Consider the following 18,973-nt stretch of genomic DNA (forward strand, 5'->3'; position numbering starts at 1 on the left):
GAGACAGATCGTTTTGCGAACGCGTATCGTACAGGAGACGCTGTTGAACACGAGCTCTTTGCGACGACTTTAACGGCGAACGAATAAGACGATTGCAAGGACTATGACACGTTCGAGGAGACACGAGAGTGTTGGTTTCAACAATCAACAATTTAAAATACAGACAGATTAATAGGCATACACACAGAAACAAAGGAAGAAGTAAGAGAGAGATGACTACTGTCGCACAACAAAGAGCATCCAGCACATACAGAACACCACGCGATGGGCGTCGGCTATTCCTTTTTGAAGGATCAGCGCCGAATGAGGCACTCGGGATAATTAGAATATTTGAAAAGGTAGCACAGGATGGGTCCCAACGTGAATCAATCCTTGTCGTTCAATCGTTCTTTCGTCCGCGGAAGTTGCAAGAAACATCAACAACAAGAACAGGTTCGAGAAGCCCTCCTTTTCACTGTTACTCTCCAAATGTAACTCCCGTCTCACTTCCACGCGAAAACTTCCCTTGAAATCGGCTAGTGATTCCGCAGAAACAATACTAGTTCGACGGGTGGTTAGATGGACTTGATGACGATGGAGAGATGGAGAAGAATAGCGTTTGGGAAACGACGTGAACGTTTTCCATAGGTACCGGGGAGTTCAACAAATTGTGCTTAGCTACATCGCTATCTCCAAGCGATTACGGAATTTTCTGCTGGTAGGGAAGGATTAAGATAACGATGGATCTACTGATGTCGGAGATGATAATATTATTGATGATTGGTATTGAATGGTAACGACGAGAACCGGAGAGAAAGGGAAGAGAGAAAGTGTAATGTCTATTTCGTTCGAGCGCAAGTGATCGACACACACAAAAACACACACCGACACACTTATATGCGTACTCGTTTCACGTTGGTGATCTTCGGATAAATCATCAAGGGGACAGGAGCAATGGTTTGGGGACGTATGGTAGCGGACGATCATGAGATCAACAGCCACGGCGGTGTTTTTCCATTCGATTGGAAATCGAGTCCGCTGTTGCACCGAATCAATGAAAGAACCACGAGAAGCGAAATTTGATTCCGTGTCATTTCAATATCTGAAATTCAGGACGAACCGAGAAGCGAAGGTTGAGACGGGGGAAGAGCCGTCGTTAACGGCTCTGCGGTGGATGATTAGTGAGGAAGCCAACAAATTTCAACTTAGCTATTAAACGATATTATAATAAAGGTCCGAGAATGAGTCGATCCCGAAGACTTTTCATTTGGCTTACAATTAGCGAAAAAGTTCGGGTTCCCGAGCGCTGTCGCTCACAGATGATCAAGGGACACAAAGAGGAAGAGGTGAAGGTGGACAATCTTCCCCTCCATCGATGACTGATTTTCAGCATGGGCCCAGTGTCCAGTCCTGGCCACGGGAATATCCGAGGAATTCGCGCACTTTTCCCGGTCGGTTTCGAAGTTGGGACAAAGGTCTTCGATTCGACGTCGTTTCATTTCGTTTCGCCTATCCCACTCCGTGATATCATATGAGACAGCCGAAATCTCCCTCTTTCTAAGGAACCAGTATAGAGAGACGGAAACGAAATTTTTTTTCGAAGACATATGCCACACCTTCGCGTCTGTATACGGAAGCCAAAGCGGTCCCCTTGTTGTTGGAGATGTTTCTTTCTGATTTCATGCGTGACCGACATTGGCATTGGATCATGCTCACGTTCATCGACGAAACCGAAGGACTCGAATCGTACGAGACCGCTGTTGGAGCCGGAGCAGAATGTCTTTCTAGAAGCTCGCTCCTAGCGCCCCTCGCGTGACTGGTCGCAAATTCGAGTTGACATTTCGTGGGGAAGTCTAAAAAAAGGAACGGGTGCAACCGCAGAGTGCCGCTCCCGATCCGACTCAAGAATATAAAAAAAAGCACCTGAAAGAACCCCCTCTGAAACGGCTCTCTCTTCACAGTCACTTCAGGGAGGGGGCATGCATGGAAAGTCAACTATCGAAACGAATAATCAAGCAGCGATCGGAGTCATCGAGAATACCCAGTGCTATCATCGTACGAAGCTCCTCGAATTGAAATGTTCCTACATCAGAGCACACTACAACGGAGGAGACATCGATATTGCGTGCATGCCGATTGAGGTCCAGCCCGCCGACTGGGTAACCGAACCTTTCAGATCAGTATTCCTTCGAGCGAGATCAGTATTTCTTCCAAAGGCGAGCTTGGAAACTATGATTCAAACCTGGATTCTCGTGATACTGATGTTCGTGAGATGCCCTCACGGAAACTTTACGCCCAATGATGATTTTGAATAATGCAAGACAATGGGGAAGCCGATTTGGGAGCGATTCCAAGAGCAATGTGTGAACTCAGAGACTTACCAAAACGATCAGGATGATGAGACGCCCTGCGTCTCCGAAGATGCGGCCACACCAGGAGGCGGAGAAGAAAAATTACGGGTCCTCTGAGTGCATGTGCGTTTGCGTGGGCCGCTTGGATATGATCCATATCGCTTGCTACGGAGGATGTCGTGGCTCAGGAGGGTCCAACTTAGAGTATCCAAGGTCCGCCGTCTCGGAGTTAGCCTTTGGTTGATGACCTACACCCCTCAGTTCTTTCGGCCAATCCTCAAGGTCAGGAACCCGTTTCCTTTGAGCATCGAGAGAGGTTCAGAGGAGGAAGAAAAAGCCGACTTGATGGGTCAGGTTCTCGTGACCTCATGCATGACCGACATCCGGAAATGTTCGATCGCGGTCACGCTCATCAGCGAACATGGAGGTACTCGATTCACATGAGACCGCTGACGGCATCGAGAACCTCGGCTGGAAGGCTCGTTCCGAAGACTGCTCGCGTGAGAGGTCACGGCTTCGAGTTGACATTCTGTAAGGAAACTTCAAGAATGGGAACGGCCGAAACTGAAGGGTTCCGCTCCAGTAACGACTACAATTAGAGTCGTGAGGCTCGAGCAGATCTCCCAGTTGAGAAGTACCTGTAAGAACCCCCCACCACCGAGACGAAAATATCTCTGAAGTAAAATCTTCGGCTCAAACGGAGATTCGGGGGGGCGATGGAATGAATGCTCAATTCGGTTCTCCTGTTCCCTTCCTTCATTCAGCTAACTCAGTAAGAAGACTCGGGGCGTCCGATTGCGGTGCAGACAGGCGAGATTTATCGTCTCGACATACGGGACATGATTCGGGGCCGCACATATCATCCTGACGGACCGATAGACTCCAGGCGGTTCCGAGAAATTATTCCAGTGGCTCCCGGTTCCTCTTATAAGGAGATACTTCGCTGCTGGCCTGCTCATCGGATTTGTTCGCTTGAAGATGCTCCTCTGGAATTGTCAAATAAATCTCCCGTACGCTTTATTATCAGCCCGACAATACCTAGTCCGTGGCAGCGTTCAACAAACGGCTGTGTGTGTACTACTCGAACCATTCGATTCTGCATCGCGTAGTACACGTAGCGCCGTAATTCTCATTGTCAACCACGAAGTTCTCGCCAAATTAGAACGTTTGCCGTGAGAGACGGAGACAAACAACTTGTAACGGATTGAGATGTGGGCCCGAGCGTCGATGATTGTCAGAGCAGCATCGATTCAAATCGGGCAAGGCCAAGCGGATCACAAAGACGATGAGCTCGTGTGATTTCCAGTCTTAGAAACGGGTTACTACACAGAAACGCGATCGATTCCAGGTCGACGTTCATTCGAAGTCGATCTATCCGAACAGAATCGGGAGCATCGGTAAAGTTACGTTGCGACGACAAAAAGGCATCTGACGACAAACGGGATCGAGATAAAAATAGCAATAAGATTTTTTCTACGCTCGGATCCAAGGCCGAGATGCGGCTTTAAAAGAAGATGTACTTGAGTTGCTCGTCACAATTCAACATCTACACCAAGTACCAGCAACAACTTCTACAATGAAGGTGCGCTCGCCGACTCTCTGCAAACTTGGAGTAGTGTTCGGTCAGGCTCGCGAAGTCTTCACTCGGAGAGGATCAAGCAAGGCTGCGTGTTATCGGAATACTCGACTGAATTTGTTCCCAAGTGCTAGCGGATTCTGTGTTGTTCATCTCGGTCCTTGAGCTGCGCTCGAATCGATTGGTTCTCGGGCCTAGGGTCGAGTACCAATGCAAGGAATAGGTCGTCATTCTGGTTTCGTCCGGCAAACCAGAATTCGAGTCCAGTCAAATCCTGAATAATTCTGAATCTAATCATGGTGTTCTCCGGACGAATAATCGTTTAAGTCTTCTAGTGTTTGTCAAGCATTCCAAAGATCTCCGATGACTCACTGTCGGGCCATGGGTCGACACATGGTCACGATCGTCGATACGATAATCCATTATTGTATCCTCACATTCATCGTCAGAGACCGAAACTGACAATCGATCACTTCCAGGCTCTAGTGGCACTCGCGATAGTCTCAATGGCCTCAGGCCAGATCGCACTGCAAGGTCGCCGAGTCGTCGTCCCGAATAATCTGAACGTGATCAACTCCGGTGCGTATGTGGCCGCACAGAACTACGCGCCCACGCCTTACGAATTCGCATACTCCTCGGACGATGTGGAGGGATCCCACTCAGCTCAGCAGACGGGTGACGGCAACGGTCGAGTCCAAGGCTCGTACACAATCATCTCGGCCGATGGACGTCAGCGAACCGTGAACTACGTCGCCGACGAGAACGGATACCGCGCTGAGGTCACTACGAACGAGCTCGGTACCGAATCGAAGAACCCCGCCGATGTCATCATCAACTCGTCAGCGATCACCGGAGAGCAGGCCGCCATCCAATACGGTCCTCAAGCTCCTCCAACTAGGCAACAGGTCGCAGTGACCCGGCAGATCGGTCAAATCGACAACCGCGTCGCGCTGCCGTCCTACGGAACGTTCGCCGGCGTGAATCTCGTCCGCGGTTAGAGACGATACCCGCCCAAGGGAGCCGATCAGTCCGACGACGGACGTGGGAATCAATCACAAACATCGATTGAGAGAAAATGGAGATTCTTCTTCGGATATGGAATGGGACTACTCTGTCCGAAGTCCTTTCCAAATTTTCGACGGGTACGAGACTGGAGTGAGCGGTTGCGGAAAATGCGTTTCTTCAGTGGAACCCTGTTTACCCCCCCCCCTCCTGTACTGCAATTATTTTTCACTCATAATAAAAATGGCGTGGACTCGAAAACAGAAAACTTCTCCGTCTTTGTTTTCCCACCTGGCCTTCAGAAGAGCTGAATCTCATCTCCGCTTGCACATTTTTCCTAGTCGCAGACTGGTGCGACCGCGCGTCAAGTCTCTGATCTCTCGGCGGAGTCCGTGAGCCGCGGAAACTATGCTCTCGTATGCTGCAGAAAAGTCATTGTTTTGAACACGAGATTGGAGTTCCCTACCAGTAGACCGTCGCACAGTGAGCCTTGCAGCGATGACGAGGCCTACAGCCCACTAGATCGATCCACTACAGTGAGGGAGTGGAAAGGTCAACTTCACTCCGGGTCCGTCATTATGGCTCCAGTGTCGTGATTTTTCACCTTGCGCATGATTTGCGTGATGATTGGGGAGTGCCCAACCTCTGTCTCAGCGGGAGTGCCTGGTTGAGTGGAGTGGGCGATTCGGAACTAGGTATACTTCCCTCCCGCTGACCGCAGTCATCCTCCGGTCAGGGGGCCTAGGCAAGGACGGATCTCATTCTGCTGGTGCTCTGGTGATTACACGAGCAGGTTCCTTAGAAATTTATAAAGGTTGCTTTCTCAGAGTGAGAGCAATCGCTGGGACCAGAAATGATATGAGTTTCCCCTACTCATTCTCATAGTGTCAGCGACGCCTGAGGTCCCCGGAGGTTCTCGGTCGGGAATGCTGGTTGAGGAGGAAATACGAACCGAGGAGAGGAAATACGAACTGGATATGTAATTCTCTCATTGGTGAGCCTAAAACAGGCAGATCCTCTTCACGGCTCTCCCGAAGTCTCTAATCCCATGCTGTCAATGAGACATTAGACATTATAGGTTCGGATAAATCCTCAAACAGCTGGATTTCCGTTACTTGAGCCACGTACGGCTACTTACGCTTAATATCCGACGAGAGTTTAAGTTAATCAGCTTACGAGATTACTCGAAGTTAATCCTTCACGAAGCGTCCCCGAGGCTCTCGTAGTGCGTGAATCCGAGCTCCATTCCGGGGTCTAGAATATCAGGGCGGGTAATCTCTACCTACTGATGACAGGGTGCTACTGAAGTTTATTCTCAAACATCAAAAGAGGCTCTAGTAGCACGGTATGAATATCCGAGGATGTTGTGGATGCGAGTGCTATTCGCTTCAGAGTATGATAGCGGCGCAATGGATTTCCTTGGGAGCTCTCGCTCGTCATCTAGAGAGTCTCGTAAACCGCTACTTGACCTCATCATATGATCTTCTGCAATCTGATTCAGATCGCAGAATATCTGTAGTTCAGGAGGCCAAGTTTCTCGGTCCTCGGGGAACTCGCAACTGGCGCGGAATAGAATGCCGGAATCACGCCCTCGACTTGAATAATCCAGAGTTTGCTCGAAATCTGTTTCCCTGGGAGCAGGATGACGACGACACGTACGGAACCCGGACAAGTATCGTGATTTTCAGGAATCGTGTCGGAGAGGCGAGCGGAGGTATCCTGCCGGGAACTTCTGAGAGAAGACTCCTGCCAGATGATCTAGGGAGCACCTATCTTCCTAACGCCTCGGCGAGTCCTGGCTTGACACGAGCTACACTTACGGCTGAGACGACCGGTCCTCATCCCCTTGTCGTGAGCGGAATGTGGCCCTTCAGAGCTCGAAGAAGCGTACAGTCAGGGAGGTTCTGCTAGACAGGATATATCTAGCTACGATGACTGGAGAGCAGCGCGAGGAAAGACTGAGGCAACTTGAGACATCACAGACCTCCTAGAGGCGCCGACCCCTGCAGACGAATACGAAGTCGATGCACGACTTCCGCCGCTGCGATTCTCATGCAGGGAAGCGCTAGTCACCGGTTGGTTTAATTTGATTGCTACTCAAGAGCTCGGGAACCTGATGAACGTTTGCTTTTTCACTCCCATATTCATCCTGGACTTCATTCTGAGTCGCGGGGGCCATCGGTGTCTTCACAGATCAATTACAGAGCGACGACGACGATACTTCCATAATGATTTCATAACTATATACCTGGCACTCAGCTCGTGAGACGTAGGTTTGATCTTTACTGCACCCCTGATTCGTGAGCTATTCGATCAGCTTCGCAGACGATGTGTGCTGAAATGAGCGAAGACTCTCGTCATGATGAAAGAACAAGTTCGGCTACTACCACTAAGAGTGCTAGTTCTTTTCTGACACGGAGCACTTTCACGAGCGCATCCGAAAAACTCGTGTCTCTGGATTATACGAGAGTCATCTCAGTCATCATGGTTGCCACCGCGATTTTCGGCATCTGCTTGCACATGTTCCTTTTTGATCCCATGTTTTGGAAGCATAAGAAAACGCATATGCTGAATCATGGATGCGAAGTCTCATTCACTGACGGCTCGAGATGTGGTCTGCCGACGGCTTGCACTGGAGTGAACAACGTGGTGAGCTTCATTCCTACGAAAGACGGAATCAGTGGTGCCGTTTCGTCAGTGTTCAAGATATCGCTTGAAGGCAAAATCGTCGGATATGTTTACGCGCTGGTTCTGATCGTGGGAACCTCTGGTGGATCGATAATTGGGGAACTTCCGTGGCCTGATCGTGTGCTAACTTTTCGAGTCACCCGAGAGGATGCTTACGCTATGAGCGGTGCGTACAGCTTCAATTTGATGAGCGCTCCGCTTCCGAACGCCACTCTAAGGTCGAGCTCCGTCGATATGGACAAGTTGGGAGAAACGTGTAGCTTCAATGTGTCGAAGGGCAGCTCTTTTGGAGCCGATCTTTGGGTCAAACTCCTGTTGTCGACCGAGGACAGCGGTGGGGGGGATGAGCATCGTGGAAATGTCACGAAGAGTACAGTGCGAACATGCGGACACTTGAATCAGTGTGAGATCGTCGACCGAGCCGCCTTCGAAGGCTTCCGCTTCAATGCCGTCCTCTGCATGTCGGTCCTCGAGTTGGAGCTGTCACGCGAGACTGGGAAATGGGAACCGTTGTGTGGCACCACCAGCAGGATATCTCACATGTATTTGGGATGCCGAAAGTAAGGAGTGACGACTTCGCTCGTTCCGAGCTCGCGACTTTCACGCTGCTTCCGGAAACGTTCCACCCCATATGGGATCTGAAACAAAACCCAGTTATCAGAATCCCGCGAGAAAGGCCATATGGGTGGCTCGCTTATTCCGAGAGGACATGAAGGAATGAGCCTCTTAAGATTCCCATGCGTGAGCTCCATGTTCAGCGACGCGCGGAAGTATTCCCAAGCGTCTGAGTTGGTGCTTTCATTGACTCATGCGTTGTTCTACGTCGCTCAGGGACCCCAGTCCTCGTATCCTTGAGCGGGTTGTGCCGGGGGAAGAATATGCGAAGAAAACGATGCTCTCCGGCGTCGGAGCGTTATGTAGATGTCGCATGAATAAACCCTCTTTCGCGAGTTTAGGTGTCGGATCGACGGGAAGAGAGAACGTATAATGACATCAGGACGGATATATAATGAGCCTGAGCTCAGCGCTTCGTCGAATCGCTCGAGCCGTCGGGATATCTAAGCGATGGATCGATCAGCTGACGGAGTGTGCTGGACGGCAGTGCCCAGTGAGAATGTGTTCCATCGAGGCTCGTCAGAGCCACCAGAGCCGCAGGGTTCTCGAGGAGTAGACAATCAAACCTCTCGGCGGCGGATTCTGATCAGATGGGATCTCCTTTCTAGAACATGGTATATCCTGACTCCTGACGGGACTCCAGGGGGAACTTTACGGGGAACGCCGAGATTGAAGACAAACCGAAAGGTTCAATCTGCAATGGCCGGTGATAAGCTCGAACTCCTTAGACGAACTCCGCGTTACTTGATACGCTGAGACTCTAGACACTGAGCGTGGGGAACTATGATACAAATCGTGAGAGAAATGCAGAAAATTACGAATTGTGGCGGAAGGCTGCTACTCGATGGTGGGATACAGGATCCATTCGGAAATCCGGGCGAGTACTCACAGAATACCGTTCAGAATCGATTCCCTCTTCAGAGTAGAACTTGCTCGGGACCCTTGCTCCAGAGTGTTGTCGTTGGAGACTCGATATAAGAAATCTCTGCTTGAAATTCATGCGTGGAAAACAACGAGTGTCGACCATGGATTCGTTCGTGGAGAGAAATTACCCCGGAGAGTTCAGAGATCTCTTCGACGCAATCGAGGACCCTCCCTATGTTGTGCGACCGGAAGGCATTGCGCCTCCATTGATTTGGAAAAAACCGGCGGTCACTCCCAGTCAAGCTGCAATGCCATCATCACCTCACTGCCACTGGAGCCAGCCAGGCCAACACATTCAGCAGCCTTATTACATCGTTCCCGCGTGGAAAGTCATGCCCCAGGTTCCCGCTGGGACTCCTCAAGACACTTGGCAGGACGGTCCACAAAGCTCCTAGTAAGCTTTGAAGTTTCTGCGCGTTGGTAATGAGAGCGCAGTCCGACAGAATAAAGCCGAATCATGATGCGACAATCTTGAACCTAGTGAGATTTGCGAGACGATGGCAGTCTCTGATTTCATCGTTATTCTGGCTCCAAGTAGAATCCCGCAACGGTGTTAGTCTCCCACAGTCTCAACATAACCGGGACATCGTGTTGGAACTCTCGACTTCCACATCTGGTACACCGCAAGAATCAATCTAGGTGTTTGACATTCTCTCAGTCAGATTCCTCGAGGTTCCCCTGAGCTACGAAGGAACAACGTGCTTCCTCCAATTGTACCCGGTAGCACTTTGCCGTCGCTCCACAGGCTTCCGCCGCGCTGCATGTCGGAGTAATCATGCGAATCGGAAAAAGCTTCGCACATTCTCCCCGGATGTTCGATGTTGACCACGGAGGTGTTCACTCATAGACAGCTTTAGGCACTGGGAGAATTCCATCGGGATCAATCGGTAGTGGACGGGATCTCGTCCGCTGCCCGAGTGGCTCGATTTTGGATGAGTATGAGGCACCCGCAAGTCCTCAAGCTTGCCATCCTGAGCCCCGTCTCTTTTCAGCGTCGATATTCCAGCTCCCGAAACGCTGAGTGAGTGGAATCTCTGAATATACGATGCTCGATAGTTCATCACTATCGATACATCGATTATTATCATCGACAATTTCGAGGCCGTCGATACTGATTTCATGACGATCATCGCTCCTGGAAGAAGGCTCCGCAGTTTTTCCCATGGGATGCGTGTCGCCTCGGAACTGTCGAGTATTTCTACGTGATTGGAGTCATCCACGACACAGGAGGAGAATCAAGGGACGCTGGTACTCGAAGGGTCAATGATTTATTCCTAAAAGCCTTTATTGCAAAAATATAATTTCTCCCTCCGCTGGACATCGGGGGATGAGAATGGCTCCCGTGGAGCCGTAACAGTGTACCAACAATGTGGAATCGGAACGAAACCAAACGTATGTCCGGGAAGATCCTCCTCGATCCAGCCCCAGGCTATGCATGTGATTTTCGCCCTTCGAGCGAGGCTCACTTCTTTCAACAAACCCTTCGAGCTTCTTTCCGCAGCAGAATCGTATTACCGGTCAATCGAGCCAAGAGGGCAGACCTCTTGTTGATGTTCAAGTCTTCCCAGGCGTCGTTGAGCACTCTATCAGCCATCTCGTCGTATTCCCTGCGAGTCCGGTTCTCCACGTCCTCGGTGGTGTGAACGGTGAAGATGAAGACAGCACGCTCTTTGAAGGGCGAGTTGTAGTAATCGCACAACGAATGAAAGATGCTGGCAGTGTAGGCATCGATACGTTCAAGCGAGTCGAACTGCATCACGAAGTTGTCCTTATCTTTGACCGCATTGTCTATCGTGTGCTTGGCTGCGACCGCATCTCGAGAATTATGGAGCTTCGCCCCATTGAGCACTATTGGACGTTCCGCCGGGTGGAAAGTTCTTGCGAGCGACGACGCAAGTCGCTCGGAAAAACACGACGCCAAGTGTTGATCCTTCCTGGATGCGAGTATAATGAGAATCGCAGGTCCATACCCGTAGTCAGAGTTGTTGAGAACTTCGGCGAACGCACCCCGGACTATCGCCCAGTTGTGCTCGGGCTGCGACGGGAACTGCAGCTTAAGATCGTTGAGCTTTCTGTCGAAGGCCGGCATAAGATTCGGCCGGATAACGCGGAGAACTGTTGACTCGGTAGCCTGATAGACAATCCCTATCATTATCAGGCAAGCGACGATGATGGCGACTGATATTCCGAGCGTAATCGCCTGCCGGGTCCTGGCATCTTCGACTTCGATCGGGGGCCGTGACCATCGTTTCTGATAGTCGGCGGGCGTCTCCGGTGACTGACGTGGAGGGGAATCTGACTGTAAGAACCGAAAAGAAACATTTAAACTGAAGATCCGAGAGAGTCTAAGAGAGCTAATCCAACCTTCTCCAGGCATATTAATCGAAACACAGTCCCCAAAGGGATGCACCTTGTCCATTGCCGGCACAGCTCCGTTCTGAAGTTCAGACTGGATTGACTCCGAGCTGGTCGCAAAGTGAGACAGAGGGCCTCGACTTCAATATGCAGTCAGGGTGATGTGAGCGATATGCCCGATATCTGAGTAGATAACTTAGAGAGCTCGCATGTGAGATGTACCCGTGAAACATATCGAAAGCTGAGGGAGCCAATCATTTCGATCGCTTCCGCCTTTTTCGAGTTGATCACTCAGCGAGTATGCCCTCAGGGCTAAGTCGAGCAGCCCATCATGAACTCGGCGTTCAGCGCGAGAATGTGCCTCAAGCGTCTGACAATGTCTTGCCAACACTTTCTTCAGGATCACGGTTTCCAGACCGATCTCATGAATCCTCAACGGGCTCGGATTCCGATTCATGATTGTATTCATCGATGGGGAGATCTCCGATGAACAGCGTAGTCTTCTGAGCATTCACCGAAGCTCCGAACATTGACTTCAGACCCTTATCGTCTCGACGATCTCATCGATCATACATGAATTGAAACGCGCTTCGCCATACTCTACCTTTCGCTTTCGGCGCAATCTGACTGGGGAATCATCGCAGGCTTCATCAGATTCCGACGGGGGCGCACTCGCAATCGGCAGTTCAGGCTCTTCGATGACTTCACGTTCTTCCGCTCGAATTCTCCAATGACTCCATTCCACTTCATAACTTTCTATAGTCCGAGGCTGCGCAGGCTGGCCATAGATCGCTGCCCAGTCCTCTTCCGTTTGTTCAACAGCCGCGGCTCTTTTCTTGCTATTTTTCCGCGGCATGTCTCCGGAACTTCAAGTGAGCTTCACCAGGTACCAGGAATCACATCGTTTAAAGCCTCAAACCAGATCCGAATATCATCCTCACAGCACCACGAGTAAGAAGATGTTGCTAAAAATATACCAAGGTCCGAGCCCAGGCCGTCTAATAGGTCTTCAACGAGCGAGCGCGAGCAGCTGATTTTGGATGTAAACAAAGCTCGACTAGGACATAAGTAAATTATGCAAGCAACACGGTCCGGGACGATGTAGTTCCCGACGGCCTATCGGTGTCCATCCAACATCACCCTTATGCTGAGCGCTCCACCGGGAGGAGCCTCCGATTCACGAGAATTCGCTCATCGATAGATGATTGATAGATCAGAGGAAGGATCATGGATTCGAAAGTCGCGCCGAAAAGGACTCCCTCATCCCTCTCCTGATTCAGTACGCACAAGTCCCTCCTCAATGTCTGAATTCCGGAGTCGACACTTCATGTACGATCATCCCATTCCGGTCCTTCTCCTGACAGACTCTAGTCCGGCATCGGTTCTCACCGCGGGATTCTGGGTCCAGCAGAAAGCGAATCGTGCTCTCGGGGAAAGGGTAGTGACTGTGGGCCTATCACTGTTTCCTCCCAGCTGCATCGTACGGCAAGCCGCATGATGACTTAGGTGTGTTGGTGGAAATTCGTGTGCATCAAATTCTGGCTCTTGAAAATTAGTGGACACCGACTTTCCAGTGATCTAGGTTTCCTGAGCCGCCTCCACTAACAATCATGTTCTCGTGGAGCGGTGGCAATAACTTCGGCGTTCTGCTGGGTAAGTTGAAATAGATTCGCGGTCCCACATGAACCTGGTGTCATTTCCCAGCTGTGAGTGCCCAGCCGTATACGTCATATACGGAAAACCGGAGCGGGCGTCCTGGAAATTCTTGAAGTTTCGTGGAGTCCGGGACTCATCTCCGTGTACGTTCCCTTCCAGAGAGAGCCACCAGCACCCAGCTTCTCGAGCCGGATTGGATGGTGATCATAGAAATGTGTGATTCGATTCGATCAGGAGAATCTGAGTGAGTTCCCAGTCGTCGGGAGGTTGAGTTCTGCCTCGAGATCTATTTACTGAATCGTCTCTCTTGACCAGTTTCTTCTCGATTAGTTCGACTCGAGATCCCGGGCAGTTGATCTCGGAGAAAAATTCTGAACATGACGTTGACTCAGGGCGTCTGTGTCGGAGACGGGGGGGGGGGGCGGTCCTTGCGTGCAATAAGGAATTTCTTTCCGCGAACCATACACGCCTTGTTCCTACGTCCATCATAGATCAGAGTAGTGTTCGATCAAGTTCCCCCGGCGTTGCCCTCGATCATCGAACTCTTTCGATCTTATATTTTCTCCCTTGGCTACTTCATATATGATCAGACGTCGTAGACCAAGAATCTTAATATCGGTTCGCCAAGGAAAGTTTCATCAACTCGACGAGAACCTGTGTTGATATATGGTGTTCCACAAGCTCGCAATCCGTCCGATAAGATCCACACGAAGATTAGCTGGGATCAAGCGTCGGCGAAATCAATTCCGCGATGACTCAGCTCGGGGTTGAATGCACCGCCGAGAGTATTAGCCCGAAGCTGATAGCTTCCGATTCCATAACGTGAAGTTTTCGTTTCACTAATTTTCGTCCCTCCTCCTACTGCGTATCAATGGAGGAATGATGGAAGCTGAGGATATCGTCACTGAGTCAGACAATCAACGGCGCCGTTGACAGCCACGCTCGCGATCGAGCATATTGTGCTGTCGCTTGAGTACAGTGTCGCACGGAGTCGTCGGTGACTCACGCCGCCGCAGTCTATGAGCTCACGGGATTTGCGCTTAAACTTTTGCAGTAGGCAAGGGTCATTCGCTCCGTCTAGTTCATCGTTCAATCTGTTTGGGTTTCTTTCGCTGACGAAATGGGGATGAATTCCCATATACGAGAGTCTTTCAAAAGAATTCATTCATATCCCTCATATTGAGGATTCTCAGGAATGACCTCTGATTTCAGCCCAAAAGTCGCGTTGGCCCTGGTGAAGAAGAAGCTCACTTCGAAAAACCCCAATGTGACGATGCTCGCGCTTCACTGTCTCGAATCGATGGTGAAAAATTGCGGTCATCCAATCCACAAGGAAGTAGCCACTCAAGCGTTCATGGAGGATTTCAGAGGTCTTTTGAGACTTCACGAGTCTGAAGTCGTTCGCGACAAAATACTCGAGCTCATCCAAACGTGGGCACACGCGTTCCGCAAAGAACCCGCCTATCGGTGAGTCGGAGTCGATTTTTCTCGTCGGATGCGGATATTCCTCGTTGGCCTTGAGTTCGAAGCACCCAAGCCGCTCAGCTTTCGCCAGATCGTTTGAGCTAATTGATTCCTTCATCGGAATTCACTCCTCCGTGTTCGTATTACAGCGCAGTGCAAGACCTGATGACGTTCATGCGTGTCGAGGGCGTAAAATTCCCGCAACTAAAGGAGAGCGACGCCATGTTCGCGGCACAAGTTCCCCCTGAATGGGAAGACTCGGATTGTTGTCATCTATGCAGGACACAATTCACGACGTTCAACAGAAAAGTGAGCTCCGGAGTCCTGACGCAATCCCTGTTAGATCCCTCCGATTAGCGATTATTCCTCTGACGTCGTCTAGCCTTTGATTCACTCGTCAAATTCCAGCATCACTGTCGGAAATGCGGCCAGGTGTTCTGCGCGAAATGCTCGAGTCAAACGTCTGCTCTGCCGAAATTGGGAATCGAGAAGAAGGTCCGAGTTTGTGATACCTGTTTCCTGGAAGTGAATCCCGAGAGCAGCTCTCACTCGAGTCCAGTCCTGCGTGGCGCGACGGCCACGGTGGTCTCCCGGAGCCCTCTGAAAGTTCAGGAGCAGGCGGCCAAAGAAGCCAAGTTGAAAGAGGACAAACTGCGTGAAGAAGAGGAGTTTCAGCTCGCGCTCGCTCTATCGCAGAGTGAAGCGGAATTCAAAAGTCAGAAAACTTACGGAAACTATAGCAGCTCTACGTATGAGAGCGAGTCGCGGGCTGAGGACCGCGGACCGAGCTTGTCGGGAGCTCAAGCAGGAAGCCGGTATCCTCCGCCAGGTAAGGCCCAGACGGTATAGCTCCGATCGAGAGAATGACGGAGCTGCTCTGATCGGGAGCGAAATTCTTTCATTTTCCCCCAATTTGGCGTTGAGGCGGGCGACTTGATTTTGGGATTTTTTTTCATGACTTTTTGTGAATCACAAAAATCCAACTAGAGTTTTCCCCGGCAGAATCTATCGAAGCTAACGCGCCTACGCGCAGCGAGTGTGGTTCTACGACGGGATCGACGGAATCTGAGCTGACACATTATCTCGATCGGAAATATTGGGATGAGAGAAGTAATCGAGTGGGCGACACCGACACGCCGAAGCATACAGTGAAGCCCCTCGATGCGTTGGTGAGTTGCAATTCGCCTCAGAAATTCGCGCGAGCCGGATTATCATCGCCGGAAATGACAATGAATGCATCTCGCTTCGTTTCAGCCCCAGTCAACAGAAAGCGATGATCAGTTTGAGCAGCTCCTGGAAAAGAGTTTGGACAACTTCGTGAACCGATTGCGTTCGAACGAAATGCGCGGAAGACCGATTGCCAACGACACGTACCTACAGTCCCTCTTCATGCAGATCTCCTCGCTACATGCGAGGTTGCTTCAGGCCGTTCAGGAAACGGACGACCAGCGAGGTACTTCAGAGCCCGAAATTACTTCAGGGTCTCGATTGTCATGGTCTCGATGCCTGAAATCGATTACCACTCTCTCAGAAACAGATCATCACAATCATGTCGTTCTCCCTAGCTTACTACGAGGGACTCCAAGACAAAATGCAACAGATTCGGGACGCGAGAGCGGCCTTGGATGCGCTGCGGGAGGAACATCGTGAGGAGGAGCGTAAACGACAGGAAGAAGCGGAAAGAACAAGACAGCTCCAGATGGCGCATAAACTAGAGATCATGCGTCAGAGAAAACACGTAAGCTTAGTAGAACATCCCTATAGCGACTCCGAGGCTGGATACCTTCCCTTATCCGACTGCGTTCATGATCCATCACCAATTTTAGAGATGAGGAAATTAGATAACTCGTTTCTCCGTCTTGACGTAGGAATACCTCCAGTACCAACATCAAATGGCCATGATGAAAATGCAAGAGCAGGAAATGCAATACCGGACGGGCGGAGTGCCTGCCATGCTCCCGCCCATGGGCATGCTCCCCCAGCAACTGCCCGGTCAGCCCCCGATGTACAACCCTCAAGCCCAGTATCCCCCCGGTGTGACGATGCTTCCTCCAGGAGCCCTGCCGCCCGGAGCCATGCCCCAAGGAGCGCTCCCGCCTGGAGCGATCCCCGCTGGGGCTATCCCACCAGGAGCGATGCCCCAAGGTCCCATTATGCAGGGCCTCCCGCCGGGTCAAGCTTATCCTCCTCCTCCACAGCAACAGCAGCAGCAACAACAACCCCCCATGTCCCCGCCTCATACCATAGCCGGACCCCAGGTCACACAATATTACGCACCGAATCACATGCATCAGAACTATGGGCCGCCCCAACAAGTGCCATCGCAACCTGAACATCACCAGCCCCAACAGCAGGTCGTGAATCACGCCCCTCAACAGATGCAAGGTCCGGTCGACCACGATCCCCAACAGTTGCAGCAGCAGGTTTTACCGCAAGTGAATCAGCAAATCTCCAATCATCAGCCGGCCCACGGTCATGTCCCGCAGCAAGTTCACGGACCAGGACAACCAGCTTTCGAGCCGTATGGAGTCAACCAAATGTTGGCGTCCATGCCAACGGTCCCACAAACGCCTCTACCGCAGCCGTGCGCACCGCCTCAGACACCCACGCCGAACCATCAGGAGGTTCTGAATCTCCCGGCTGTGCCGACTCATGAACCCGGACCGGCCGTCGTTCATCCGCCAGAGGCTCAACTTATATCTTTTGATTGAAGGATGGTTCCTTCTCTCAAGTATTCTACACGGCGAGGAGTCGCGCAAGCTTCAATCAACAAGCTAAAAAACCTCTGACTCGAGGATAGAAACAAATTCACATTATATCCATGATTGCCGTGATAATGTTTTGATGAGTTTTCATGTGATTATACTCTCGACGGAAATTTTCTAAGAAAAATTCATGGGTAAAGAGTCTGTTGCTTTTAGCGAATCCGCAAGGTTGTGTATTCATTCTGGTGAGGGCGATAGCGTTTCCATTTTTCCACCGCCGATCTGCATACAATACAACCCGGGATTCGGTGCTCTCGGGGATGATGAGCAGCGTGCAGGCAGGACAATATTGCTAGTATTCTCGAGTCGGGTGCAGTCAGTGGTAGACACTGCAGCCGACTTCCAGGGAGCAAGAGTGCCGTGGCGCTGATGATTACCAGCACCGACGCTGTACTGAACTAAATCCCAAGTATCAGCGGGAACGGAGATTGATACGAGAACAAGCACCAAAATCAAGATTCTTCAAACCCATGAGTCGATCGAAAATCATTGTGTGTACGTTATATCTCTGAACTGATATAATCTACCAGGTCTGAATATTCATCAAGACTCGTTCAAGCCACGCAGAGATTATTATTCCCGTGACCGAGATCTACTCCGGGATGCCCCCATACTCCTATTCCCTCTCCTATTGAGCCGCTATCCGGCTCGTTCTTCGTCGGTGTTCGTTCAAAGACGAGAATGTGTCCCTTATCCCGTAGCGGCGAGCTTGAGTCGCCGGGGGATGTCTAGCAAAGGGAGCGGACCTTCTCCGCTTACACGAGCTGTATTGAGCTATCTGACCAGATCATCATCGCACGGCGGAAAACTGTTCGCCTTCCGGAGCTTCAAACACCTTCAAGCGCATTAGAGCGCTTGTCCCCTGAGTCAGCTTCAATCCCACTTTACGGCATCTCCCGTCGACCAGCGCGAGATACCGGCGCTTCCGCACAAAGCCGTTTCCATTTTCCGTTTTTCCGTTCATCTCGGTTCTCGGTCCATAACTTTCCCGGGTCTTCCGGATGGATGCATCTCGAAGTGGTCGGTACTCCGGTCTTGGCGGGCCGTCAAGCGGGTCGCCAAGATGGCGCCTTTAATGGCGCTCAGCGGAATGATTATATTGCTATCACCAAGTTGAGATGATTTTCAACAGCCTCATCGGGTAGCTCGGTAGCCTAGAGACGCTCCACGAGGCTCCTCGCAGCGAAGGAATACCTTGAACATGATCTCAGCGTAGTTGTGCAAGCCTCCGGAAATGCTGCTGTTTACCTTATTCCGCTGATGCATGAGAGGTTCCGTCGCTTAAGAAAGCTCAGCCAGCGCATTAGTATCTCATTGTGAGTGTGTGTCTCTACCATGTTGTTGTGAAGGTGCTGCTTCTTAGTGATCAAAATTTGTCTTTCGTCGCCGAATGTTGTGTCCGCCCAGCTTGATGCCTGAACACAATATATCTCTTGACTGCTGCTGAACGAGTTTTTCGTTGAAGTTTCGCCTCGAAGGTACGTGGGGAGCGTCGGATCTATTTCCACCGTGAACTCGAGAGCTTGCGCTTGATATCCGATGATCCATCGGTGTCGCTGTTCTGATCGAGTCATTGATTGGAATTCATGGCTTCTCCT

General features: G+C 50.9%; 3 protein-coding genes across 3 annotated transcripts; 2 read left to right on the top strand and 1 right to left on the bottom strand.

Annotated features, from left to right (window-relative positions):
* The first annotated feature begins 3,870 nt into the window (after window positions 1-3,870).
* Window positions 3,871-5,114, top strand: LOC100897986 (cuticle protein 10.9). The gene is made up of 2 exons (XM_003744445.2): window positions 3,871-3,912; window positions 4,386-5,114. The coding sequence occupies exons 1-2, from the start codon at window positions 3,907-3,909 to the stop codon at window positions 4,902-4,904; spliced, it is 525 nt and encodes a 174-aa protein (XP_003744493.1). The 5' UTR covers window positions 3,871-3,906; the 3' UTR covers window positions 4,905-5,114.
* Window positions 5,115-10,606: 5,492 nt separating this feature from the next.
* Window positions 10,607-12,498, bottom strand: LOC108864398 (uncharacterized). The gene is made up of 2 exons (XM_029111769.1): window positions 12,095-12,498; window positions 10,607-11,434 (listed from the first exon to the last, which is right to left on the bottom strand). Exons 1-2 carry the CDS (start codon window positions 12,344-12,346, stop codon window positions 10,607-10,609), a joined length of 1,080 nt encoding a protein of 359 aa, XP_028967602.1. The 5' UTR covers window positions 12,347-12,498.
* Window positions 12,499-12,973: 475 nt separating this feature from the next.
* On the top strand, window positions 12,974-17,321 carry Hrs (Hepatocyte growth factor regulated tyrosine kinase substrate). The gene is made up of 10 exons (XM_029111770.1): window positions 12,974-13,143; window positions 13,306-13,390; window positions 14,359-14,613; window positions 14,760-14,919; window positions 15,019-15,168; window positions 15,223-15,439; window positions 15,613-15,779; window positions 15,865-16,063; window positions 16,176-16,348; window positions 16,479-17,321. Exons 1-10 carry the CDS (start codon window positions 13,101-13,103, stop codon window positions 17,319-17,321), a joined length of 2,292 nt encoding a protein of 763 aa, XP_028967603.1. The 5' UTR covers window positions 12,974-13,100.
* Window positions 17,322-18,973: the final 1,652 nt, after the last annotated feature.

Source organism: Galendromus occidentalis, unplaced genomic scaffold, assembly GCF_000255335.2.
Source record: "Galendromus occidentalis unplaced genomic scaffold, Mocc_1.1 scf7180000077468, whole genome shotgun sequence".
In the NCBI taxonomy this organism is placed as follows: Eukaryota; Metazoa; Arthropoda; class Arachnida; order Mesostigmata; family Phytoseiidae; genus Galendromus; species Galendromus occidentalis.

Excerpts from the sequence above, each read along its gene's own strand:
- Hrs (XM_029111770.1), top strand. The coding sequence starts at position 13,101 with ATGTTCTCGTGGAGCGGTGGCAATAACTTCGGCGTTCTGCTGG. Across the intron at positions 15,169-15,222 it reads GCAGCTCTCACTCGAGTCCA|GAGCAGGCGGCCAAAGAAGC; the intron begins GTCCTGCGTGGC and ends CTGAAAGTTCAG. Across the intron at positions 15,780-15,864 it reads TGAAGCCCCTCGATGCGTTG|CCCCAGTCAACAGAAAGCGA; the intron begins GTGAGTTGCAAT and ends GCTTCGTTTCAG.
- LOC108864398 (XM_029111769.1), bottom strand. The coding sequence starts at position 12,346 with ATGCCGCGGAAAAATAGCAAGAAAAGAGCCGCGGCTGTTGAACAAACG. Across the intron at positions 11,435-12,094 it reads GATTGCGCCGAAAGCGAAAG|TCAGATTCCCCTCCACGTCA; the intron begins GTAGAGTATGGC and ends CGGTTCTTACAG.